The sequence below is a fragment of the Labeo rohita genome, chromosome 7, assembly GCF_022985175.1.
Source record: "Labeo rohita strain BAU-BD-2019 chromosome 7, IGBB_LRoh.1.0, whole genome shotgun sequence".
Classification (NCBI taxonomy): Eukaryota; Metazoa; Chordata; class Actinopteri; order Cypriniformes; family Cyprinidae; genus Labeo; species Labeo rohita.
This window is the reverse complement of record NC_066875.1, coordinates 3,861,481-3,889,175: the sequence shown is the minus strand read 5'-3', so window position 1 is coordinate 3,889,175 and position 27,695 is coordinate 3,861,481. Positions and strand designations below refer to the sequence as shown.

The following is a 27,695-nucleotide window of genomic DNA, read 5'->3' as shown; positions in this document are numbered from 1 at the left end:
GTTACATTTACCCTGATCTTCAAATTCAAAAAGTTTTCACGCCCTGGCTCTTAATGCGTGCTTCCTTCTAAAGCATCAGTGAATGTTTGAACCTTCTGCAATAGTTGCATATGAGTCCCTCAGTTGTTCTCAGTGTGAAAGTTTGTATCTCAAAATCATACAGTCATTATTGGAAAGGGTTCAAATACACAAAAATGCTGGAAAACCAAAGAATTTGTGGGACCTGAAGGATTTTTCTGAAGAACAGCAGGCAGTTTAACTGTTCAGGACAAACAAGGGACTCATAAACAACTATCACTAAACAAAAAAACACAGCTGTGGATCATTCAGGCAACAACACAGTATTAAGAATCAATCATATGTAAACCTGAACAGGGTCATTTTTATAAATTCAACTATTATTTTCTCTTTTGGACTATATGTAAACATTTTATGTGAAATATCTTATTCAGGTCAGTATTAAATAAACAATAACATGCATTTTATATGACCCCCCTCATTTTGGTAAACAAAACATTTTTAATGATTCTGAAAGGGGGGTGTAAACTTTTGACCTCAACTGTATCATGAAATAGAGCTGTATATTGCACACAAAGAAACAGATGCAAATGAAAATATTCCAATAAACATTTATTTTTGTTTCCACAAAAACTATAGATGTGAGTGTTTTTCTTAAAATAGAGGTCAATCAGTCTGACTCCTGAAGTATAAGAACGGCTGTTTTACAAAAATCGCTAAAGATTGCTGACAGTAATGCATTTCAGTTAAGCTCCACATTATATAAAAGAACTCATTTGCACTGGAATAAACTGAAACCCTTTAGGTGGGCTTCCATATTATGACTTTCAAAAACCACCATAATGACTTAATGACAGTTGTCATTTTTTAAAAAGAAAGATGAAGACTCTGACAGATGAAAGTCTTATAATCACTCTTTTTCTTCGACATACTAAACATTTTAAATATGAATTCACCCTGAAGCAGAGTTCAGGTCTCCCGTTTTCACTCTCTCTGTGCTTTGACATACAGTTTCCACAATACAGTAGAGCGAATGCATCTGAAATCGAGTACAGCAACATCTCACATTTTACTCAGATCAGCAAACACACCTGTTTCCAAGCACCACGTCATTACGCTTCACAGGCAAGGAGTGAAATCGGATGGATTTTGTTTTCAGTCACTTTGCACAGGAATGCAAACACAGATGCGTAAGAAATAAAAACTGGAATGATACATGCACAGGCTTTTCAAGCAATTATACACAAAATGTGAAAATACAGGCACTTTCATAAGATGTTCGACAGCTGTTAAAGGGATTTATCTGATATTTTTATCCATATTTGTTTTAAACTACATTTTCTTCTGTATTTCAGTCTAAAGTTAATTACAGGTAATGCATAACCATTACAAGTGAGGTAGGATTAGAACGGAGAAGGTTAAACGTATTGATGACATGTAATGCTTTCAAACTTCCCCGTCAATCCCACTTCCACCAAGCTCATATAATCATCATCTACAGCATCAGAATCAAACACTACTGATTTGGAGAGTTTTGTATCACGTAACATTATGCGTCATATTTTGATGTTGACAGCGAACATTACAGTACACTTAAAACAACAGTTTAGATGGTTCCTAAAAGAAAAACAAAAACACTGATGGGACAAAACTAGCATCCAGATGGTGGATAATATGTGCGTTTCGAGTGGAACGTCCTGAAGAGGGGGTCGTTTCCTCATCTTAGTTTTCGGACATCTTGCGGATCATGTAGTTGAGGATGCCGCCATGGTGGAAGTAAGTGAGCTCCACGTCTGTGTCAAACCTCATCTTAGCCTGAAATGTTTTGCCTGTGTCCAACTGCAAAGAAGAATGAAGGAAATGAACACATTTCATCATATGGAACATAAAAAAAAAACTTTTATTTTTGAAATATGCCAAATGTACTGACAAGCATTTATGATCTAATAAAATATACTTTAATGTCATTTCTGTTGAAACTTGTATGTCACATATTTAAATATCTATTTAACTGCATATTTGTAAGCGCTATTACCTTAAAAAGTCATAAAAATATTCAAGACAGTGTTATTTCAGTATTATTTATAAAATTGTATTTTATTAATATGTCAGTTCTATTGAAATTTGTATATCATTTAAATATATCTGTAATTACAGATTTGTAACTTATATTAACTTTAAATGTAATATAAATAATCAAAATATCCAAAAGTGTTATTTTAGTATTATTTATATAGTAGTATTTTATCAATATTTTGAATTAGCTTTATTTTAATTTTACATTACATTCTAATCTTAGATTAAGCTTCAGTAATTTTGTTATGTGCTTTTGTTATTTTTTATACATTTCTATATAGTTTTAATTTGTTTTTCCTTTTAATTTTAGCTTAAGTAATTTTTGTTCAGTAATTTTCATTGTTATGTGCTTTTGTGTCATTAAAATAAAATTTTTAAAATATATATATATATATTTCTACATTTAATTTTATTTCAATTTTAGCTTTGGTAATATTTGTACTTGAACTGGTTTTATTTTTTGTTTCATTTTGTTGCCAATGAAATATTTTAGTCATTTTGTTATGTGCTTTTGTGTCAATTTTTAAAATATATATCTATATTGTTTAAATTTATGTTTATTTCAATTTTAGTTTTAGTAATATTTGTACTTTACCTTTTCGTAATTTCAGTTAGTTGCCAATGCAACACTTTAGTAGTTTTGTTACATTTTGTCACATTTCTATATAGTTTTCATTTATTTTTATTTGAATTTTAGCTTCAGTAATTTTCGCACTTTAATTTTTTTTTATTTCAGTTAGTTACTAATGTGACATTTTAGTCATTTTATTGTGTGCCTTTATGGGTTTTCAAAATATATTTCTATATAGTTTATTTTTTTATTTCAGTTTTAGCTTCAGTAATTTTTGTACTTTAAATTATTTTATTTTATTTATTTCAGTTAGTTGGCAATGCAACATTTAAGTAATTTGTTGTGTGCTTGTGCGTTGTCTTTTTCATATATTTCTATAGAGTTTTCATTTATTTTTATGTCAATTTTAGCTTCAGTAATTTTCTTACTTTAACTTATTATTATTTTTATTTTTTTTAGTTAGTTGCCAATGCAACATTTTTGTAATTTTGTTCTTTGTGCTTTTGTGTTGTTGTTTTTTATAGAAATTTTAGTTTCAGTAATTTTTGTACTTTATCTTATTTTTATTTTTTCTAGTTAGTTGACCACATTTTTTCATCTAAAGTTCATCTAATATTTCAAATATATTTAAATAAATAAAACTATTTTATATAGTTTTAATTTTAGTTAAAAAAAAGTATATTTAAGAAATTTTTATGAGGCCTCGGTCTCATTTACAGTAAAAATAAAATAATGTCCTTTGATTGCTAAGATGGTAACATCTCATTCTGCTGTTATATATGTTATATATTTTATATTCAATTTTTTATTAGGCACATCCATAATTTACTGTTGGTTTTGTTTGTTGTTGCACTGTGGGATGAGGAACTAAGAAAAAAAACATTTACTATATTACATCATATGTACGTAATACAAATGTGACAGATAAAGAAATATTAAGGTGATAATAGTGCATGTTGGTGGCCTGATGCAGTTCTCTGTAATATAAATGCATATTAGGTCTTTGATTTTAAGGCATTTTTTATTTACTGTTGTACAGTTGTATTGAGTGGCCACTTGATGTACAATGTTTCCTGAAGAGAAACCAGTTGATAACGGCTGATTTGAGGCACAGTTTGAGGTGAAATCATGCGTCTACCTTGATGTCCACAGTCATTCTGGGCGTGAGCTGTGGGGGAATGATCACAGTGTATCGCTCGCGGCCAGTAAGCCCGAGGCTTTCAGCGTTGTCACCCGGCAGATACTCCAGAGGGATGATGCCCATCCCAACCAGATTACTGCGATGAATACGCTCGTAACTCTCTGCCAGTACAGCTTTGATGCCCTGAGGGAGAAAACCAACATCAGCACCAGTGAGTGAGATGCACACTACAGACCTTTGTTATATATCTAGAAACCGTTCTTGTTTGCTAACTGTGACAGTGTAAAATAGTAGTGCACTTAAAGAGTAATTATTATGGAAGTAATATACTTTAAAGAATATACTTAAGCGTGAAATGAATGTAATGTTTTTGGACGCTCAAATGCATGTTAACTGTACCTAAATGAAAATATATTAGAGTTTAAATTTGTATTAAATGCATTTAGCTGGATGTTTTTGACCCAATTAAGCAGGACTTAAGTACATTTTTATGTCATTTCATAATTACTTCTATTGACTTTGAAATGTGTTTAAAGTGTACGGCTAAATGTACTAACAAGCATTTATTGTAAACTAAAATATACTTTCATGTCATTTTTATTGAAACTTGTATGTCATGTATTTAAATATATTTGTAATTATACATTTGTAAGTTATATTTACTTTAAATAAATTTGCTTCATGTCAACATATCAAAATAAGAGTACTTTAAAGAACAACAAAAGATTATTAAAACAATTAAAATGCACTTTAATGTAAAACTTTCAATTTGATATTATTACAAAGATCACTTTTTAAAAGTGTACTTAAGTGTGGTAAAAAACCGTCATGAAAGTGCACTCTTAAGTACCCTTAAGTGCACCAAAACCTTGTGAAAAAGAAGTGTGCTCATCTGTATTGAATGTGCTCTTGTAGTGTACCTTAAATCTTAAAAGTGTATTTAAAACACTGTACTTGCAGATAATAAAATATTAATGAAATAAAAGGATACTTAAGTAACTTAAAAATACTTGAGTAACTTAAAGAGAGACACTTTCATGCATGTTTCTTAACACACTTAAGTACACTTTTAAAAAGTATCCTTTTACCATATTTCAAAGACAGTAGAAGTTATTATGAAATTACATATAAAATATGTACTTAAGTGGGTCAAAATGCACTCAAAAGTTCAGCTAAGTGCATTTAATATAACTTTAACCTATAATAAACTTCCATTTAATTGCATTTAACATTTATAAAGTATGTTCTTTCAAAAGTGGCCTTTTATTTTATTATTTTCTGCAGTTAAAAAAAATATGTTTTTAAGATTTGAAGTACACTACAAGTGCACATTCAAAACATTTAAGCACACTTCTTTTTCACAAGGGACAAATGCAGAGATGATTGCAATTATTAGGCTACCATAAATAAAACTAAATGGGCACTAGATGTGCTGTTCACCTGTTTTTCTCATACAGTAAACATGCAGTTTTTAGACAGACATTGATTATCCTGTCCAAAACAACAACAATCTTAATGAAGATTCAAGCTGAGCAAGTAATTTATCCAAGTTAAATGTCTCAGCATGCGATTTTGTTCATGCACTAGATGATGTATAAAGTCTCACCAGCAGGAAGGGCCCTTTAGCCGCCCAATCTCTAGAGCTTCCTGATCCATACTCTTTGCCAGCCAGAATCAAGAGAGGATGAGCAGCCTGCTGATATTTCTCTGCAGCATCAAACACATCCATCTACCGGAAAAAACAAAAAACACACAAATAAATTGTAAACACTGCTATGATACAGAATATATTATACTATTATACTACAATAATATTATAAGATTGAAATGTATTATAATTATATAAAATATTAGAGTGTCATACCGTCTCCCCAGTAGGAAGGTAGATGGTAGATGGTGCTTGCTTGTTTATAAACTTGTTAAAAAGGCGGATGTTGGCAAACGTGCCTCGAGCCATGACTGCATCATTCCCTCGACGAGAGCCATACGAGTTAAACTCTCTCGGGGTGAGTCTAGGAATAGAAACAATATTTCATTACACACTGTGAGTCAGATCTAATTTTAAAGACAAAGTAGAACCTTTTGCATGCAGCTATTTATACCACATCTATTTACATTACACCAGATCACACAGAATCAACGCCTTACCCGCGGCTAGTTAGGTAGCGTGCAGCAGAACTGTTACGAGCAATGTTTCCAGCGGGCGAGATGTGGTCCGTGGTGACAGAATCTCCCAAATTGAGCAGTACATACGCGTCTGTTATGGACTTTGGTGTCTGCAGCTCCCGGGTCTAAAAATGTAACAGCAGCAAAGCAACTAATGTTGACGTGTGCTTATCTGTATTGAATGTGCACTTGTAGTGTACTTCAAATCTTAAAAGTAGATTTAAAACACTGTATTTGCAGATAATACAATATTAATGAAATAAAAGGCCATTTAAGTGACTTAAAGAGACACTTTCATTAAGTTTCTTAACACACACTTAAGTTACACTTTTAAAAAGTGACCTTTGTAATAATGTCAAATTAATTTTTACTAAAAACTAAACTGAACTAAAACTATTAAAATCATTAATTTTGTCTTTGTTACTTGAAATAAAGCTGAAATAAAATACTAATACGATGAATGAATAAATAAATAAATAAATAAATAAATTACTAAAACTACTTTACTAAACTGTACTTAAGCTGAAATGAAATCTAATTAAATTCAAATATATAGTAGAAGTACACGTTTACAAAACAAAACAAAACAAAACAAAAAAAAATGACTAAAAAATGACTTTACAAAATTAAAGTCAAATCGAAATATATGTAAAAACTTACAAAAATGACAAAAGAAATTAAGCTGAAATAAAATACAAATACGATGAATGAATAAGTAAATAAATTACTAAAACTACTTTACTAAACTGTACTTAAGCTGAAATAAAATCTAATTAAATTCAAATATACAGTAGAAGTACACGTTAAAAAAAAAAAAAACTTACAAAAATGGCAAAAGCAAAAATATTAAGCTTAAGGTCCAAAACTGAAATAAAAATTCAAGCTGAAAAACTAAAATTACTAGCTAAAGCTAAAACTGAAATAAATATAGATTAAAGTTAATAAAAACACACTAATAAAAACAACAAATTCAAAATCACTCAATTTAATTAAATAAAAAGACACTTAAGTGACTTAAAAAAAGACTTTCATGCAAGTTTCTTAACACACTTAAGTACACTTTTAAAAAGTGACTTTTGTAATAGTCAAATTAAATTTTACTAAAAACTAAACTAAAACTATTAGAAATAATTAAGTTTAGCTTTGTTACTTGAATAAAAACCAAGTAATAAAAATGACAAAAGCAAAATTACTAAAATTAATTAAATAAAAGCCCACTTAAGTGACTTAAGTTTCTTAACACACTTAAGTACACTTTTAAAAAGTCACGTTTGTAATAGTCAAATTAAATTTTACTGTGAACTACGTTACGAACATAAAGCACATGCAAAGTACTTAATTTTAACTTTATTGTGTGTTGTTTAATATTACATTTAATATATTTTAAATGTACTGAATTGCAACTTCATCACTACAAATGTGTATTTATTCAAATGCATGACAAAGTTTCAATAAAGTTTTAAGAAATAAGTTTTTAAGAAATTACATATTTTAGTTTATCATAAATTCTTGTCATCACATTCAGCAGTTCTTTATATTTCAAAGACAATAGAAATAATTATGAAATTACATATAAAAGATATACTAAGTAGTCATACTCAAGTTGATCAAAAAACACAATTATAATACTGAACTCATAGACAAAATAAATATATACATCAATAAATAACTAAAATAACAGTATACAATACCAGTCCATCAAAGAAAGGTGGGGATTTTATGTAAGTAGAATTGGTATTCCAGGTATACAGCTTGTCAGAAGGAGCTTTCAGGGAGTTCCAGCGTTCATTAACTTTCTAAATATGAAAACAGACGGACACTATGGTTTAATTTACTATGTATACACTTTTGAAATGAATAACTAATGGTGTTTACTGCAGAAAGACACTTTTTGGCATCTAAACATTGCTTGATTTATAAAAGAGGAGTTTGTAAGTCAGCAGTACCTCAACTTTCTCATAGACCTCCTTAAACATGGCAGGAATGACAAACTGTCTCTCCACCGCCTGAATTTCCTCCCGTGTGGGCCAGATGTCCCTCAGGAAAACCTCTTTACCCTGAGCATTCACAGCTGGATCGAGACAGACCACGAAACGTTGGTTCTATTCATGTTTCTATGCAAGAGATTAAATGGCCGGTAAATATTACTCACCTAAAGGCTCTTTTTCAAAATCTATTCTCACTGTGCCGGCTATAGCATAGGCAATGACCAGAGGAGGAGAGGCCAGGTAATTGGCGCGCGTGTTGGGATGGACACGACCCTCAAAGTTTCTGTTTCCAGACAGGACACCCGCAGCAACCAAATCACCCTGAGACATAAAGAAATCATTAAAACTGTTCTAAATTTGAAAACGTTACACAAAAACATTATAAAATGAAGAATAAAAGCTTGTTTACCTGAGTTATTGCCTCTACAACCTGCTCTGGAAGGGGTCCACTGTTTCCAATGCAGGTCATGCAGCCGTAACCAACAACCTCAAAACTAAAGATGTACAAATAATATATATATATATACATATACATATACATATACATATATATATATATATATATATATATATATATATATATATAAACAAGTGTTGTTATTGTTATCTAAAAATATAAAAAAAACCATTCATTTTGGCTTTGTTACTTGAAATAAAGCTAAAATAAAATACAAATGCAATGAAACAACAACAAAAAAACTTGTAAAAATCTGAAATATTTCCTTGGCAAATAACTGACAATTAGTTAAAGTACTAAAATGACTAAAACTACTATACTAAACTGTACTTAGACAGAAATAAAATCAAATTAAAGTGAAATAGAAATATATAACTTACAAAAATCACAAAAGCAAAAATATTAAGCTTAAGACGCAAAACTAAAATAAATTCAAACTGAAAAATTACTAGCTAAAGCTAAAACTGAAATAATTATAAATGAAAAATGACAAATGCAAAATTACTAAAATAAAAGCTAACTCAAAATATATATTAAAAAAAAAAAAAAAATACTATAACAGTATATAAATAATACTAAAAATAATGCTTTGGGGCTGTTCACACAGAACGTGTTTTTCCATTCCAAAGTGATACTTTTTCATTGTTTTTCTATGTAAACACATTTTATATGGACATGTATGACTATTGCACTTCCGTCTTGAATCTTGCACATGAGCACCGCGTTTTTAAAGGGGTCCTATTATGCTCTTTTACAAAGTCTTGATTTTGTTTGGGGGTGTACTAGAACATGCTTTCATGCTTGGTGGTTCGAAAAACGCATTATTTTTAACATAATTTACATTATTACAATACATTTCTCCCAGCCTGGCACGTAAGGCTCGATTAGTTCCGGGTTTAATGTAGGCCCGCCTTCCGAAAAACAAAATGTGTTGTGATTGGTTAGCTGTCCCACTGCGTTGCGATTGACGAACAGCTTAGACGGTGTTTCAGTACTGCCACACCCCTTGACAAAGCAGCAAGTTCTGTGCACAACTGTTAATGCAAGCTAGATTAAAGTGTTTCTTACATTTTAAATATGGATCGATTCGCTACAGGAGGCCTTTATTAACCCCCGGAGCCGTGCAAGGCACTTTTTATTATGGATGGATGCACTTTATTGGACTTGATTTGGACTGATGAAGAGAAACACCCGTCTATGCCGTTCTAAAGCTTGGGAGTGCCAGGATAAATTTTAACATAATGACTGCATTCGTCTGAAAGAAGGAAGTCGTATACAGCTAGGATGCATGGAGGGTGAGTAAATAATACGCTACAGTAGTGTTGGGTCCTATCGTCAGCCTGCGAGATTGCAGATACGTGATATTATAGTGCTAATGTATTTAATTATTTACCGAAACCAGCTCCAGCATAAGACTAAAAGCAGCCTAACATTATCAAAGAACATCATCACTGATCAGCCTATTCTAGTGCAAGTTTATGCATTTTAAAAAACACTTGCGTTATAAGTGAAGCTATCTACACTGTATGATGAATAAATCTCTTACCACACACTCACTGCACAAGTGTGCGGCGTGTTACGACTCCGACGCGGCAACCAGAGTAGATCGCAGCATTGGCATGTGTTTCGACCCCCAGTACTGCACACGTCTGCGGCGCGTTACAGCTCTAAAGCGGCCACTCTAGTCAATGCTTGTGTTTATACGCGCTGACGTTGAGCGGTTCTCCACGCTGCATCGCTAAAGTTAGGCTAGTTCGAATTTCCGTGGGCAGGATTTATTTTAATGATATTCTAATAGACGTGTTGTGACATCATTGCATGTGTAAAACAAACATTGTAGTCCAAAGGAGCCGTTCGTTGTAGTTCTTGAAAAGCGATTTAAAAAAAAAAAAAATGAAATATCACCTTTTGGAGTGGACTTTGAGGTTTGTAACTTTGTGGATTTTTTTATGCCCAAAAATACACACCACACACTGACTAAAGTTCAAAAAGTGAAAAAGCATAATAGCACCCCTTTAAGACGTTCTATTTTACATGCAGTGCCGCACATCAATGTCAGTTCCATAACAGTGGACCAATCAAAAGACCCTGGAGGCGGGGCAGACGTTCTGAGCTTTTGTTTACAATAGCAATTTGGAATGGCAACGGTTTTATTTGTGGAAACCATTCCTGAGTGTTGCATCTCACGTTTTTAGATGGAAAGATGCATTTAGACGGAAATGATGTCAGTCAGCCCATCAGTCAGTCTTTGGCAATGATGAGTTGCTCACCCTAATTGTGAGAGAAAATCCATGACACCGCTCTCTTTAAGGTAGTATGTGACCACACCACTGCCTGGAGACAGACTGGTCTTTATGTATGGTTTCACGCTGAGACCAGCCTTTACAGCTTTCTGTGCCAAGAGACCTGACAGAAATAAAGAGTAGCATTACATTACCAAAAATCACAATTTGAGCTTGTTAACATAGTTAATTATAATGAGCCTCTTAGTCAGTGGATCACGACCCAAAAATGGATCACAGGTCTGTTCGGATCCGGTTGTGGAAAGTTTGAAAAATAATGCCAAATATAAACTGTACACAGCTGAGATTACAAAACGAAGTGGTTTAACCATAGCTTTTGTTACGCCACAGTATTTTGGCACAAATGTATCTGTGAGTTGAAAAAAGCTGCCAAATTAGACAGATGCAAGGACAGATGGGTTGCACAACATGCCCTCATCCTCAAAAACCATGAATGAAAATATGCAAGGTAAAAGAAAACACATCTAGATTACATTAAATAAGGGTTCACTTGAAGCAAGATTTAAAAAAAAAAATCATGCTTTGGTAAAATCATAAACATGGCATGAAATAATTATTAAAACAGTAAGAAAAAATGTTGCAATGTTATGACATACTATGTCACAATTACAGGACAAAAACTTAATTTAAGACATACTAAGTCATAATTGTGCAATACAAAGCAGAAACTATGACAAAATCATAATTATGTAATAAATATGACTATCATAATTTTAACTGCAATAATGACTGTCAAAATTTTGACTTGTTTATATTTTTGATATATATGCATGTAAAATTTCACTTGAAGCAAGAATAAACATAGCAGGTTTTGACCACAACATGCTTTTTGCATAAAACCACTGAAATTAAAGAGACATTTAAAAACTAAAACAAACCAAAAAAAAAAGAAATGTAAAACTAAAAACCCAGATTCACTATTCTCTTATTCGGTTTCTGTCAAGTTAATAACACTACATTTTGCACATGCTGAATTTAAAATGTTTAATTTAAATGTAAAAGTTTAATTTATTTTTTAAAGTAATAACTCAAAAAGACACAGAAATATACAGGTCGGTTACACTTTATTTTTGATAGTCCACTTTAGACATTCTACTAACTAGTAATGTCTAAAGTAACTTTGCAACTACATGTCAACTAATTCTCATTAATTTGCAACAACATGTCTACTAACTCTCAGAACAGACTGTTAGGTTAGGTTTAGGGTTAGTAGAATAAGTTGACATATACTTGCAAAGTTTAGAAGAGTGCTGGAAGATATTAGGCAGACAGTCTACTAATAATCTAATGACTAGTTGACATGCAGTTGCAAAGTTACTTACTGTTAGTAGAATGTCTAAAGTGGACTATTAAAATAAAGTGTTACCAAAAAGAGACTCTGATAACCATCCTTTTGTGTTACACACAAAAAAAAACGTGGTTTAAGTGACATGCAGGTGTAGATGAATTAAACTTTCATGGCATCCCTGTGGATAGACATGTACCTGCTCCCAGCATGACTGAGGGGTTACTGGTGTTGGTACAGCTGGTAATAGCTGCGATGACTACGGATCCGTGAGAGAGTGAATAATCTGCTCCGTTATACTCGAATGACACTTGAACATTATGACGCTCAGGAGCCACCTGGAATCCTTTAAAGCCTTGCTGTAGACAACACACACAGACAGTAAAGGATGATTATTGTGTGCAGGAATATTGCTCTAGACAAGAATGGATGCTTAAGCACTGCTTTACAGAACCCATGACATGAAAATCTGACCATTGTGGATTTTATGACATGGCTATTTTGTTCATAGTTCATAGATATTGGCTTTCAGGTCATCTTCAGTCTAGAGTTCTTCTAAAAGTTAACTGAATTAACTTGACTAAACTATATACACACTTAACGTCTTTCAAAAGGAAATGTGTGACCCTGAACCACAAAACGAGTCTTAAGTAGCACAGGAAAATTTGTAGCAATAGCCAAAAATACATTGTATGGGTCAAAATGATCAATTTTTCTTTTATGCCAAAAATCATTAGGATATTAAGTAAAGATCATGTTCCATGAAGATATTTTGTAAATCAAAATTTAGTTTTTGATTAGTAATATGCATTGCTAAGAACTTCATTTGGACAACTTTAAAGGTGATTTTCTCAATATTTAGATTTATTTGCGCCCTCAGATTACAGATTTTAAAAAAGTTGTATCTCGACCAAATATTACCCTAGCCTAACAAACCATTCATCAATAGAAAGCTTATTTATTCAACTTTCATATGATGTATAAATCTCAATTTAAAAAAAATTGACCCTTATGACTGGTTTTGTAGTCCAGGGACACATATGTGGAGGGAATGGGCTTCCAAACATTCCTGTACTGACATAAAAAAATAAATAAATAAATCATGCTTTGGTAAATCACAATTATGACAAAAAATAAATTAAAAAAAAAGAAAGAAAAAAACTCATAATTGTGTAATAAATATGACTCACAATTATTACTTTTAATAAAATAATTATGTACTTCTATGTCAACTGTTTTGTCATAACTTTTATTCATTTTTACTGTCATAAGGACTTTGAAATTTGAATTTTTGTGCCTCAGTCTTTAACTTAGCCATAATTATGATTTAATATTATTATAATGACTGTCACAATTTCGACTTGTGATTTTTTCATAATTTCATCATGTTTTCATGTCAGGTTCAATTTAAGCAATATATTTTTTATGTAAATAATTATTGCATAAATGTCATAAGGACTTTGTGTCATAAATTTAAATATTGTGAATTACAGCTTTGCGTCCTAATCTTTTACTTTGTCATAATCAAATGTTGTTATATTGACTCACTTGTTTTGTAATTGTGACTTTTTGTCATAATTGTGACTTTGTCTTAATTTCATCATGTTTTTATGTCAGTTTCAATTTCTGACTTTTTATGCAATAATTATAACTTTTTGTCACAATTTTGATTATGTTGCTTGTTTTGTCATAATTTCTAGTTATATTTTGACTTTTTACTTCATCATTTTGACCATCACAGACTTCACTTCATAATTTTGACTTCATATGTCATAATTTCATCTTGTATCTCATAATGATGATTTATGTCATGAATATGTTTTTACCAAAGTATGGTAAAGCAGAAATGTGCTACCATAAGAACAGCTACTCTGCTCATCATGTGATTTCATGGAGCTGCTAATCTTCTAGTTTTGTGATCATTCCAGTGGTCATTTTTACTCTTTAAAACACTGATTAATTGATCATATGCACAGATTACTTCCTTGTTTTAGATAAGCCAGCTCAGTCATTTCCGGTCAACTGTAATGTGCCTTTAATGAAGTGTCCATTGCTCATTTTCTCTACATAATCCATTCACAATTCGAAGAAAAGTTTTGTTTGTCTAAGAGGACCAAACATCCATGTATACCGTTTTAAGAATGACAAACGCGAGTGTAAAAAAAATACATGAGTAAATCCGCTAAATATCCGCGAGTCATTTGATATGATTGACAGTAATAACCAAACAAAACATCTGACAAGCCCATGTCAAAAATAGAGCTTACGTCTTAAATGATTCAGACTAAATTCAGAGTAACAAAACTACAGCAGTAACAAGTTTGTGTTGGTTGAATATAGGCTATTTAATAACTTTTACTGTTCAAGATAAAACTGTTATTAAATGCATGTAAAAAGATGTAGTTATTAAATTAAATCTAAAATATTTCAAATTCATATTGATTCATATTGAATGCATTATTTAATTCTTATACCATTAATGTTTAACATTTAATTTGTAGTGAAATATATATAAGTATTTAAATAATTCACCTTTATAGGCTTATAGGTTTGTGTCTGAGCTTATTTATTTATTTATTTTAATGACTTTCTGCACTTGCTGTACTATATACTTCAGTGCGGTAAAATTCGTTATAGGCTACTAGTAATTTTATAATAAATCGAAAAGCAAGACATAAAAAACGATGGGAGTTGAAATGGCAGCTGCAGCCAGTGAGTGATCCTCTACTGCCAAATTGAAATTATAAAGGTAATTTCATGTCATTTTCATCTTAAAAAGTCGTTCAGGCTTTAAAATATTACAAGATTTTAAAAAAGTGTTCATGACTATGAAGGCAAGATATTGATTATCAAAAATACTATTAAGATGCCATTGAAGAGAAGCATCTCTAGCTTGCTAACGTTAGATTAAACGGTTATGACAGTGTTTAGTTGTCAGCATTTAAATGTACAACTATGCATCTATGTACTCTCCTGGGATTACCAGGCTCAGAATTTAAATGATATGTTGTTGCATAATATGAAACTGAATGCTCATGTCGCTATCATTATTTACAATGTTGCAATTATTATTTTTCTCAGCTTCTAATAAGAATGAAGCAGGAGAGTAGTCTCAAGAGTCTCCACCTATATGAAATGAGCTACACCGGAAATTAACAAGATGGCTTATCATTATGCGGAAGTACTAAAGAACGTGCATATGGTCAATTGAATATTAGTTGTGTCATAAACAATATTATGACTTTCAATTTTGGCTATGAAGCTAACCTACCTGCCTTTTCACAACAATGCACAAAACTGGAAAAGACCTCAAAATGTGAGGAGAGATTACTTTTGGGGATTCGTAAGAAAACTGAATACTGCATTATCTCTAGATTCAAAGGACATGTGTGTCCTGTGTGTTTTCCCAGGTGTGTCTGTGACGTGTACCTTGGCCCCTAAACACGTTTCAAAGTCCTGCTTCATCTCTGATACAGACACTCTGTCCTGCGGCCGCTTGGGACCACTGCAGCAGGGGACGACCGTACTGAGGTCCAACTCAACAACCTGCATGAGAGACAATGAGAGAAACATGATCCTGACACATAAGAAATAAATGCGCAGACAGCAGTGACTAGTGCTAATATATCTGTGAACAGCAGTTTTGTAGGAATGTGATTTGGTACCTGAGTGAACTGTGGATCTTGAGCGGTGTTGCTGTAGTCTCTGAACATACCCACTGCTTTCAGATACTTTTCTATGTAACTCAGCTTCTCTGTGTCCCTCCCTTAAAAACACATATGAATAAAACAAACAATGAGAGCTGCAAATGTTCCTCTTGTGAAAAAGAAGCGTGCTTAATTGTATTGAACATGCATTTGCAGTGAACTTCATATTTAACATTTTTTTTTTTGCAGATAATGTAATATTAATGAAACATTTTAGCTAATTTAATTAAATATAAATTTAAACTATAATATGTTTTCATTTAATAGCACTGCTGTTAGCATGCAAAAAACACTCGCTCAAGTGTACTTATTTTTCACTTTAAAAAATGTATCAGGATCAGGTTAACCTACCCGTCTGTTTCAGATACTGAATGCTGATCTGGTCTACAGGGAAGAAGGCAGCGGTGGCTCCATACTCAGGGCACATGTTGGCGATGGTGGCGCGGTCAGCGATAGACAGCTGGGCAACACCAGGGCCAAAAAACTCCACAAATTTTCCAACAACACCAACTTGCCGCAAATGCTGAACAGAGAAAGCATTTAGTAAGCTCAAAGCAAGCTTCTTTTGAATATGGAGAATATTTTTTATCATTTCTTAAAAGCAAACCATAAAATTCTGTTATGGCATAGTACCATACCTTGGTGACAGTAAGCACGATGTCAGTGGAGGTGATATATTTGTCGGGTGTCCCCTGTAGTTTGTAGCCAATGACCTCTGGCAGCACCATGCTGATCGGCTGACCCAACATGACCGCTTCTGCCTCAATACCTCCAACACCTGCACACACACAAAAAAAAAAAAGTCGAAATTGTCATAAGTATGACATGCATTATGACTTATATATAAAATGTCAAAATTATGAGATACTAAGTAATAATTGTGAGATAAAAATTCTAAATTGTCATAAATATGACATGCATAATGACTATATAAAATGTGACCCTGGACCACAAAACCGCCCATATGGGTCAATTTGAAATTGAGATTCATACATCATCTAAAGTTTGTTAGGATAGGACACTATTTGGCCAACATACAACTAAAATTTAAAAATCTGGAATCTGAGGGTGCACAAACATCAAAATATTGAGAAAAATCGCCTTTAAAGTTGTCCAAATGACATTCTTAGCAATGCATATTACTAATCAAAAATTAAGTTTTGATATATTTACGGTAGGAAATTCACACAATATCTTCATGGAACATGATCTTTACTTAATATCTTAATGATTTTTGGCATTAGAAAAAAAATCTATAATTTCATTTTAATACTAAGTAATAATTGTGAGATAAGAAGTCAATATTATTATAAATATGACATGCATAATGAATTGCATATAAAATGTCAAAATTATCAGTTACTGAGAATTATAGTAATAGAAGTAATAATTGAGATAAGTCGAAATTGTCATAAATATGACATGCATTATGAATCTATTTAAAGTGTCAAAATTATGAGATACTAAGTAATAATTGTGAGATAAAAAGTCAAAATTAGCATAAGTGACATGCATAAAATGTCAAAATTATGAGATAATATAGCATAGTTATTGACATTTGACGAAGTCAAAATGATGACAAATGTTGAAATTGTCATAAATATGTTATGATTTACATTAAAAATGTAAAAATTATGAGATACTAAGTCATAACTATGGCATAAGTCGAAATTATGAGATAAGGGATAATTATGACATGAAAGTCGAAATTGTCATAATTATGTCTTCAATATTATGACATACATAACATAAATTATGACAAACATAAATTATGAGTCATACTGAGATAAAATGTTGAAATGATGACATAAATGATTTATTATGTCAATATCAATGTATGTATTAATGCCTAGTATCTCATAATTTCAACATTTTATGTACATAAAACGTAATATGTATCATAATACATCAATTATTATATTATTATTGTGACTTATATATTAAGACTTTTTACACATAAATGTACATTTATGCATAAATAAATGTACATACATAGTATCTCAATTTTTGACATTTTAAGTCATAATTATGAAATAAAAGTCAAAATTATGGCTTAGTATCTCATAATTTCAACATTTATGTATATATCATAATACATAATATGTCATAATTATGATGATTTAAACTTTTTATCTCTACATTTATGACTTAAGGGCCATTCACACTAGGAACTGTAAAAATCATCAAATATTATTAAAACAATGAAACTTCTGGTGATTTTGAATGAGTTTTACTCACCCCAGCCCAGCACTCCCAACCCATCAATCATGGTAGTGTGGGAGTCGGTTCCCACCAGACTGTCTGGGTAATAGTAACCGTCCTGCTCAAACACGACCCTGGCCAGGTATTCCAGATTGACCTGATGGACAATTCCTGATCCCGGAGGAATGATCCGCATGTTCCGGAATGCTTTAGAACCCCACTGTGGATCCATACAATTAACTCACAATCAGTCATCGCCGTCATATCTTAAAGACTAAAACAACATTGAATGTGTCAAGTACAGAAAGGGAAAATTACCTTTAAAAACTCAAATCGCTCCCTGTTCCTTTCGAATTCAAGGTCTTGGTTTTTCTGAAGACTGTCAGACCTTTAAGAATGGAGAAGGTGATGAACTTTTGTACTGAAAAGTTCAAATTATTATATACTTGTCACCAGAGAGCAAATTCCAAGAACAGTTCTCCAAGTGACATTTCAGTTTTAGTTTTCATTTTAAGAGGTGACAGTAACATTTTGGGAGTTCACAAAGACAGGGCTCAAGTACAATTTAAACAGCTACCCTTATGAAAAAGAAGTGTGCTGTGTACTGAATACGCAATGTAGCGTACTTCACATTTTCTACACAACAGAGAATTTCTGAGGGGAAAACATTTCATAAGGCTATTGTAAGAATAAACTAGAAAAAAAAAAGTTCATCAAGACAAACTTTGAAATTGGCTTGAGAAAGCTAAAACAGGAAGTTTAAAAAGTTTTAAACTAAAAGTAGATAGATAGTTTTAGATGGACAGTTAAATAGAATGTTGTTAGCCTGTACTAACATGATTAACATGTAACTAGCATGTTGTTATAATGATTAGCAAGTTACTAACATGTCGCTAGCCTGTTTCTAGCATGATTAGCAAGTTGCTAGAATTTTATTAGCATGTATCTAGCATGACTAGCATGTTGTTAGCATGAGTAGCATATTACTAGCATGTTTATAACATGGTTGGCATATTACTAGCATATTGCTTACATAATTTTATCATGATTAACATGATACTAGCATGTTGTTTGATATGTTACTAGTATGTTGGTAACATGATTCTAACATGATCAACAAGTTACTAGCATGTTGTTAGCATGATTTTAACATGATTAGCATGTTTTAGCATGATTAGCAAGTTACTAGCATTTTGCTAACATGATTTTAACATTGTTAGCATGTTTCTAGCATGATTAGCAAGTTCCTAGCATGTTGCTAGCATGAGTTTAGCATGAATAGCATGTACTAACATGATTAACATGTAACTAGCATGTTGTTATAATGATTAGCAAGTTACTAGCATGTTGTTAGCCTGTTTCTAGCATGATTAGCAAGTTGCTAGAATTTTATTAGCATGTTTCTAGCATGACTAGCATGTAGTTAACATGATTAGCATGTTACTAGCATGTTTATAACATGGTTGGCATATTACTAGCATGTTGCTAACATAATTTTATCATGATTAACATGATACTAGTATGTTGTTTGGTATGTTACTAGTATGTTGGTAACATGATTCTAACATGATCAACAAGTTACTAGCATGTTGTTAGCATGATTTTAACATGATTAGCATGTTTTAGCATGATTAGCAAGTTCCTATCATGTTGCTAGCATGAGTTTAACATGAATAACATGTACTAACATGATTAACATGTAACTAGCATAGTTGTTATAATGATTAGCAAGTTAGTAGCATGTTGTTAGCCTGTTTCTAGCATGATTAGCATGTTGTTAGCATGAGTAGCATGTTACTAGCATGTTTATAACATGGTTGGAATTTTACTAGCATGTTGCTGACATGTTTAGTATGTTACTAGTATGTCGTTAACATGATTCTAGCATGATTATAACATGTTATTAGCATGACTGACAAGTTCCTAGCATGTTGCTAGCATGATTGTAGTATGATTGGCATGTTACAAGCATGCTGCTAGCAAGATTCTAGCATGAATAGCATGATACTAACACGTTGCTAGCATTTTGTTAACATGATTTCTGCATGATTAGCATGCTTCTAGCATGACTGGCATGTTACTAGCTTGTTGTTAGCATGATTAGCAAGTTACTAGCATGTCGTTAACATGATTTGAACTTGATTAGCATGTTTCTAGCATGTTTAACATGATTTTATGCATTCAAATAATTAGACATGCTAAAACAACAATAAAACAAGTTGAGAAAAAAAACAGTGCTCTAAACATTTAATTTTTGTTAAACGTTTAATAAATTGATGTTAAATTGTATACGTTTCATTATTTTAATTAATTAGACATGCTTTTTGATTAATAAAATTTTATTTAACCTTTAAAAAGGAGTCCAGAAAATTAAAATGGAAAAAAACTGAATCCAGAAAAATTAAAACGAAAAAAAGCGGAATTTGTAAAAAAAAATACAACAGATTTCATATGGCCCTAATATGTAACATGCACAGCTGTCTATGATTAAGCACTTAAACAAAGCACACACACTATGTTTTCTTGATTTAGACTAAAGAACTCAAATAAATTATTAATTGTAGTAGGTAAATAAACTGAAATAAACCAAGTAATACAACTTGAACCTTTTTAAAACATTTCAGCTGGAGAAGTGGATGAAAACAGATCATAAACAGAGACTGTTCTAATCGACAGACAAAAGACTGTGTGAAACTATTTTACATCTCTGTCAAACAGAAAAGACCTACTTCCTGTTGAAGTCAACCTGAATGGAATGATCTATGACAAGGTCTGCCGGACAGACTGGATTGATCTTCTCAGGGTCGCCTTGTAGTTTCTTCACTGCATCACGCATGGCTGCAAAGTCAACCACTGCAGGAACTCCCCTGTTTACGGAGAACAAACAATGAGACGAATATGAAACACACATATAAACAGCTCCGAGATGTGAAGATCCAGCTAAAACCTACGTGAAGTCTTGCAAGATGACGCGAGCCGGTCTGAAAGGCACCTCCACGGTCTGACTCTGCGTCACTTTCCAGTTGAGGATTTTCTCCACATCGTCCTTCTTCACCAGGAACCCATCACAGTTCCTCACCGCAGACTCCAGCAGCACACGGATGGAGAAGGGAAGCTGGTCTTCAAAGAAATGTTCAGAGACACAGTTATATCTCCATTAATTACAAAAGAAATTTCCATTGCAATAACAACAGCTGTGGTAAGTTTCATTCAACGAAAAAAAATATTACATACAAAATACTGTCTTACCATATCTGGGGTCTCCGAGCTTTTTAAGGTTGAAGAACTTGTGGTCGGGCTTCTGGGGGTCCAGAGGCTCAATAGTGTGTGCATAAGGGTTCGTCATAACTAAAAACACACACGTCCTCACTGCACACTCCTGAACCTTTAATTAAAAAGAAAGAAATCTGTTTTTGAATTTCTGAATTTCAACAATATAATACTTTCAATCAATAGAACCACTGTTTTTTGCGATCTACAATTGTTTACCTCCACATTCACATTCCCTTGTGAAAAGAAGTGTGCTTAACTGTATTGCACGTGCGCTCGTAGTGTACTTTAAATCTTAAATGTATATCAAACAAACAAAGACCACTTAAGTGAGACACGTTCATTACTGTTTCTTAAGACACTTAAGTGCACAGTTTAAAAAGTGCACTTTGCAATAATGAAAAACTTAAAACAAAAAAAATACTTTACAGTACATTTTAAATCATTCTTTAAAGAAGTGCCCTTATTTGTATGTGTTGACTAACATACTAAAGCACATGGAAAGTGCTTGATTATAATTAAAACTGTAAGGTTTTAATGTTACATTTAAATTCAACATTTTAAATGTACTGTACATCTTTACAAATGTAATCCTGGACCACAAAATCAATCATATGGGTCAATTTTTTGAAATTGAGATTTATACAGCATCTGAAAGCGGAATAAATAAGCTTTCCATTGATGTATAGTTTGTTAGGATAGGACAATATTTTGGCAGAGATACAACTATTTTAAAATCTGTAATCTGAGGGTGCCAAAAAAAATCAAAATATCAAGAAAATCGCTATTACAGTTGTCCAAATTAAGTTCTTAACAATGCATATTACTAATCAAAAACTAGGTTTTGATATATTTACAGTAGGAAATTTACAAAATATCTTCATGGAACATGATCTTAATATCCTAATGATTTTTGGCATAAAAAAAAAAGAATCATAATTTTGACCCATACAGTGTATTTTTGGCTATTGCTACTAATATACCAGTGCTACTTAAGAATGGTTTTGTGGTCCAGGGTCACAAATGTGTAATTAAAAGATATTTAAATATATAAATAGTTCAGCCCCACTTTAAATTAAGTGTCTTTAACCACTATGTATTTGAGTTTAAAAACATTTTAATTGCTAGGTACAATGAACCTATTGTGTTCTTGTTGAATTGCAAAACACTTTTGCTGCTGTTGAGGTGGGATACAGGTAAGGTTAGGGGCAGGTTTGGTGCTATGGTTAGGTTTAAGTGTGGGCTCAGGTGTAGGCATAGTAAAATTACAGATGTAACTAAAGCAAGGTATTTTTAAATAAATGTACAATGCACATACACAATAATTGCACTGTATTAGATGATCAAGTTATATGTAAGCACACAGTATTTAAAAGTGGGTCAAACAGTTTTAACTACAGTGTTATTTAATATTACATTTAAAGTTAATGTATTTTAAATGTATGGAATTGCAACTTCATTATTACAGATGTGTAATAATTTCAGTACCAATCAAAAGTTTTTGAACAGTAAGATGTTTAATGTTTATTTTAAAAAAAAAAGTCTCTTCTGCTCACCAAGCCCGCATTTGTTTGATCCAAAGTACAGCAAAAACACTAAAATTTTGAAATATTTGTACTATTTAAAATAACTGTTTCCTATTTGAATATATTTTAAAATGTAATTTATTCCTGTGATCAAAGCTGAACTGAGCATCATTACTCCAGTCTTCAGTGTCACATGATCCTTCAGAACTTATTCTAATATTCTGATTTACTGTTCAAGAAACATTTTTTTATTGTTATTATTATTATCTAAAAAATGTAAAACAGTTGAGTACTTTTTTTTCAAGATTCTTTGATGAATAGTAAGATCCAAAGATCAGCCTTTATCTAAAATAAAAGGCTTTTTTAACATTATACGCTATACCATTTAAAAGCTTGGAGTCATTATTTTTTTCTAAACACTTTAGAAATTAGAAATTAAAACTTTTATTTAGCTAGGATGCTTTAAATTGGACAAAAGTGATTATACAGACATTTATAATGTTACAAAAGATTTCTATTTCAGATAAATGCTGTTCTTCTGAACTTTCTATTCATCAAAGAAACCTGAAAAAAAAAATATATAAATATATAAAACATAATAATAATAATAATAATAATAATACATGCTTTTGAGCAGATAAACAGAATATTAGAATGATTTCTGTAGGATCATGTGACTGGAGTAATGCTGCTAAAAATTCAGCTTTGAAAATCACAGGAATAAATTGCATTAATATATATTCAAACAGAAAACAGTTATTTTAAATAGTACAAATATTTCAAAATTTTACTGTTTTTGTTGTATGTTGGATCAAATAAATGCAGGCTTAGTGAGCAGAAGAGACTTATGGTCTAAACACCTTTGATTGTTAGTGTACAAATAGATTTAAATACATGACATGCAGGTTTCAATAGAAATGACATTAAAGTATATTTTAGTTTATCATAAATGCTTGTCAGTACATTCAGCAGTACACTTTAAGCATATAAAAAATAAAATGACATAAACAGATGTACTTACGTCCTACTTAAGTGGGTCAAAAACACTCTAATATTCAGCGAATAGCATTTCATATAAATTTAAACTAAAATACATTTTCATTCGATTGCAATTAATGTGCGATTAAGTGTCCAAAAATATTACATATTCTGTGAAAGCATTTTCTTATTATAAAAGTATCTTTAACAAGCTTGAGAAGTATTTGCAGTTTACTATTAAAAAAACTATGTTATATTAATATTAATAAATAATATAATATATTACATTAATATATATATAACATATTAAACAAATTATAACTACACCTTTGATCCTGTATAATTTCTCCAAAAATCCAGTAAATCTCCAAAATATCAGGATCTCTTATCCTGGCACTCAGCTCTTGCAAATGAGAGCGCTGGCTTTTTCTCCACCTCTATTTAACACCAAAGGCACAAGAACCCCCCAGAATTAAGAGAGGCTGGTACGTGACAGGCGGGATGACACCATCTGAAGCCGCTGCCAGCACCAAAGATCAAGAAGGCAAAACTTTATCACTGGTTTATACAGAGGCTGCATGTTGACAAATCTACAGTTTACATCACAGCCCTGATATCTGCTGGATCTCACAGACATCAGTTTCATGTAAAGAGATAAACACGTTCCTCTCCAAAACCGTCACAGATAATGAACGCTACGGTATTTGTCTTGGATTCGATGCATCAGTCAAAAGAAACTCGTATGGGTCTGGAGATGTGGAAATGTTTGGACTGGCTGCGATGCATCAGGTGAGCGCTCAGACCACAAGATTCACAAATAAAGCCAACTCTTTCTTCACACCAGTTTCCTAATGTCTCTAATAGACAAATACTAGCTGATTAGTCAACTCAGCTGATATATATCATCCATGATTAAATACTACAGATATTCATGCATTTTCATTCACTGATTGATTGCTCATCTTTAATCATTTCTGATTTTGCAATAAATCAACATTACTACAGCAAGGACTTTTAAGATCAAACCTTAGAGGAAAAATGAGGGCAATAGGACCCCTGGGGGCCCAGCGTGTTTCATCCCAGCAGGACTCCTCATGCTATCATGTTAACAAGTTTAACTCAGTTCTCCTGGGACATGAGCAGGCAATGAGGCCAAGCTGTGAAGCAGGCAAAGTGTGTTTTTTCCTGCTAGAATTGTGCAACACATCAAACACAAGACAAGAAGACACGACTGAGAACCGACCGAGCAGGGAGAACAACTAAACCCTGTGGCCCAACCACCCGAGGGGGAAGGCAGATTTACAACAGAGGATTGAGGAACTGACAGACACCATTATTAGGATTTAAACCAAGGTCTTTTAGATTATACAGAGCCCTACATATGATCACTCTTGTGCGAGGGACCCCCAACCTAAAGTTCAAAAGGGATCTTTATATTCTTTCCCAAAGAGCCAATTTACACTGTGAAAATGTTATAAATATGCTTTAAACATTATTTGGAAAATATTTTTTTTTTTTTTTTTTTTCAAATCATTTTAGTGCTGTACTGATATATTTATTTATTTACTTTTATATTCATTAATGTATTTATTTGAATCAAAGTTTATTTTTCCTTGAACCTAAATAAATAAAATAATTATATACATTTTAGATTTAAACTAACACAAAAACAGATTAATTCATTTATTACTATTATATATTTATTTATTTGTTTATTCAGCACTCATTTATTTACTAATTTAAAATATTTACCAAATTAATTTTTTTAAATAAATAAAAAACATATACAAATTAGAACACTAAAATAGACTTTTATTTATTTATTTCCTTGTTTATTCAGTATTTACTCATTTATTTGCATCAATTATTATTTGTTTATTTGTCTTTTTATATTTATATTCCAATTATAATATTTATTGTAATTTGCTTAATTAAATTTCTTAAATAATATAGTTTTTTGTTATTTGTGTGATTGTTTGAATCTAAATAAATAACATTTGGTGAAATAAATACATTAACATAACATATAAAAATGTAAATTTATGTAAATTGCTTAAAATAAATTATAATATAATAAACAGATTTTATGCATTTATTTTTTATTTTTTTTTATTTTTTTTTTATTTGTGTGATTATTTGAATCCAAATAAATAAAATTGATTGAAAAATACATTGCCATAAGTAATATATATAAACTAGGGCTGCACAATTAATCAAATTTCTAATCATGATTGGAATTACAGATGCCACAATTATGTAATCGTTCAAAGGCACAATTACCAAAAATAAATAAATAAATAAATTAAAATCCACTTGCATTATTCTTCTTTCTTATGATGTGTGTGTATGCATGTGTATTTTTCCTACAGGTTATATTAAGGTTTTTTTCCCTCAATGTTTTAATTTTTTACATTTTTACTTTTTTATATATATTTAAAGAAGAAACTATATATAAAAATGTGGCATGCAGTTGCTTCAAACAATGGTATGAAGCTATTCAAAACAACATTCAATGTAAATTGTGATAATCGTAATTAATAATCACAATTACAATATCAAGGGAATAATCAACAATTATAATTTCTGTCATAATCGTGATAACTGTGCAACCCTAATATAAACAGATATATATATATAATGTATGTATGTATATATATATACACACACTACCGTTCAAAAGTTTGGGGTCAGTACATTTTTATTGTTTCTTTTCTTTTCTTTTTTTTTTAAAGAAATTAATACTTTTATTCACCAAGGATGTATTAAGTTAATAATTAAAAGTTTATTAAAAGTTAATAATAAATAATTTACATTGTTATAAAATATTTATATTTTGAATAAACACTGTACTTTTTAAACTTGTTATTCATGAAAGAATCCTGGAAAAAAAAAAAAAAAAAAAAAATCACAGGTTCCAAAAAATATTTGGCAGCACAACTGTTGATATTACCCAACATTGATCATTCTAATAATAAATCCGCATATTAGAATGATTTCTGAAGGATCATGTGACACTTAAGACTGGAGTAACAGCTGATAAAAATTCAGCATTTCATCACAGGAATAAATTCTATTTTAAAGTATGTTAAAATAAAAAACATTGTTTTATATTGTAAAAACATTTTGCAATATTACTGTTTTTTTCTATATTTTTAATCAAATAAATGCAGCCTTGATGAGCATAAGAGACTTCTTTAAAGACTATTACAAGTCTTACTGACCCCAAACTTTTGAACGGTAGTGAATATATCACCAGGAACCTGCTCTACGTTACTCCAGTGAATCACCATCTCATATCTCCTAGTATGAGACTCAGTGCCAAGCACAACAGACCGAATGAAAGAAACCTAATCTGAGGCAATATCTGTGCATTTCCACCCAGTCTTGTGACCCAATGCCATTTTCTACAGGCAGTGAGAGTCCAGTGTGGTTGTGTGTAATAGACTCTGGACTATGAAATGAGGCTCTGTGTTTCTCAGTCTTCCAGGAACTTGTTTAGAAAATGATTTACTGAAGCCAGTGCACGATTTCACTCTCTTTGAAAGTATAAAAGTCCATTTGCGCTAATCTTACATGAGTAGTACAAGTATGTGCAATATGAATTATTTCATTGTCACTGAGCAGATAGCTGGCTAGCTAATGTTAACCCACCCAAATAAGAGCCAAACCTGCTGATATTTCCACTCGATTTCGATCTAACATACACACATTTAAGCTGCCATAATACTCGAGCTAATACGTTTAACTGCATCCTTTTAATATGCAACAACAAGGATCTTCACGATATTCGCCTGACAGACAACATGCATGAACTAGGAATTCAAACTCCGCAAACGTTAATATGAGAAGAGATGTAGATGTAGCATGCAGTAATGTTACTGAAGCACTATCTGACTGTATAACAGCTTGTTCAATCTGCTTACCTCGTAGTGTTAGAGTAGATTTGAGCGCTGCTGTCACTAGATGTTCGGCCTCTTTAACTCTGCGAGCGGCGTTGGAGTTTTTAC

The 27,695-nt window shown here is 31.6% G+C and overlaps 1 protein-coding gene across 2 annotated transcripts; it reads right to left on the bottom strand.

Annotated features, from left to right (window-relative positions):
- Window positions 1-609: 609 nt before the first annotated feature.
- aco1 (aconitase 1, soluble) lies at window positions 610-27,695 on the bottom strand. Of its 2 annotated transcripts, none has more exons than XM_051116210.1 (21): window positions 27,612-27,695; window positions 21,164-21,299; window positions 20,866-21,034; window positions 20,644-20,781; window positions 18,233-18,302; window positions 17,951-18,134; window positions 16,351-16,490; window positions 16,064-16,235; window positions 15,671-15,771; window positions 15,435-15,551; window positions 12,205-12,364; window positions 10,688-10,823; window positions 8,370-8,454; window positions 8,125-8,281; window positions 7,919-8,043; window positions 7,664-7,768; window positions 5,955-6,097; window positions 5,671-5,818; window positions 5,413-5,535; window positions 3,804-3,989; window positions 610-1,857 (listed from the first exon to the last, which is right to left on the bottom strand). In XM_051116210.1, the coding sequence occupies exons 2-21, from the start codon at window positions 21,258-21,260 to the stop codon at window positions 1,741-1,743; spliced, it is 2,673 nt and encodes an 890-aa protein (XP_050972167.1). In that variant the 5' UTR covers window positions 21,261-21,299; window positions 27,612-27,695; the 3' UTR covers window positions 610-1,740. The 2 variants fall into 2 exon arrangements, with proteins under 2 accessions (XP_050972167.1, XP_050972165.1); XM_051116208.1 differs by lacking the exon at window positions 27,612-27,695 and adding an exon at window positions 24,016-24,151.

Bases quoted from the DNA above. Each gene is read 5' to 3' on its own strand.
- aco1 (XM_051116210.1), bottom strand. From the start codon at position 21,260: ATGACGAACCCTTATGCACACACTATTGAGCCTCTGGACCCCCAGAAG. The intron at 18,135-18,232 runs GTAATTTTCCCT...ATGGATCCACAG, and splicing joins AGCGATTTGAGTTTTTAAAG to TGGGGTTCTAAAGCATTCCG. The intron at 3,990-5,412 runs GTGAGACTTTAT...TTTCTCCCTCAG, and splicing joins CTAAAGGGCCCTTCCTGCTG to GGCATCAAAGCTGTACTGGC.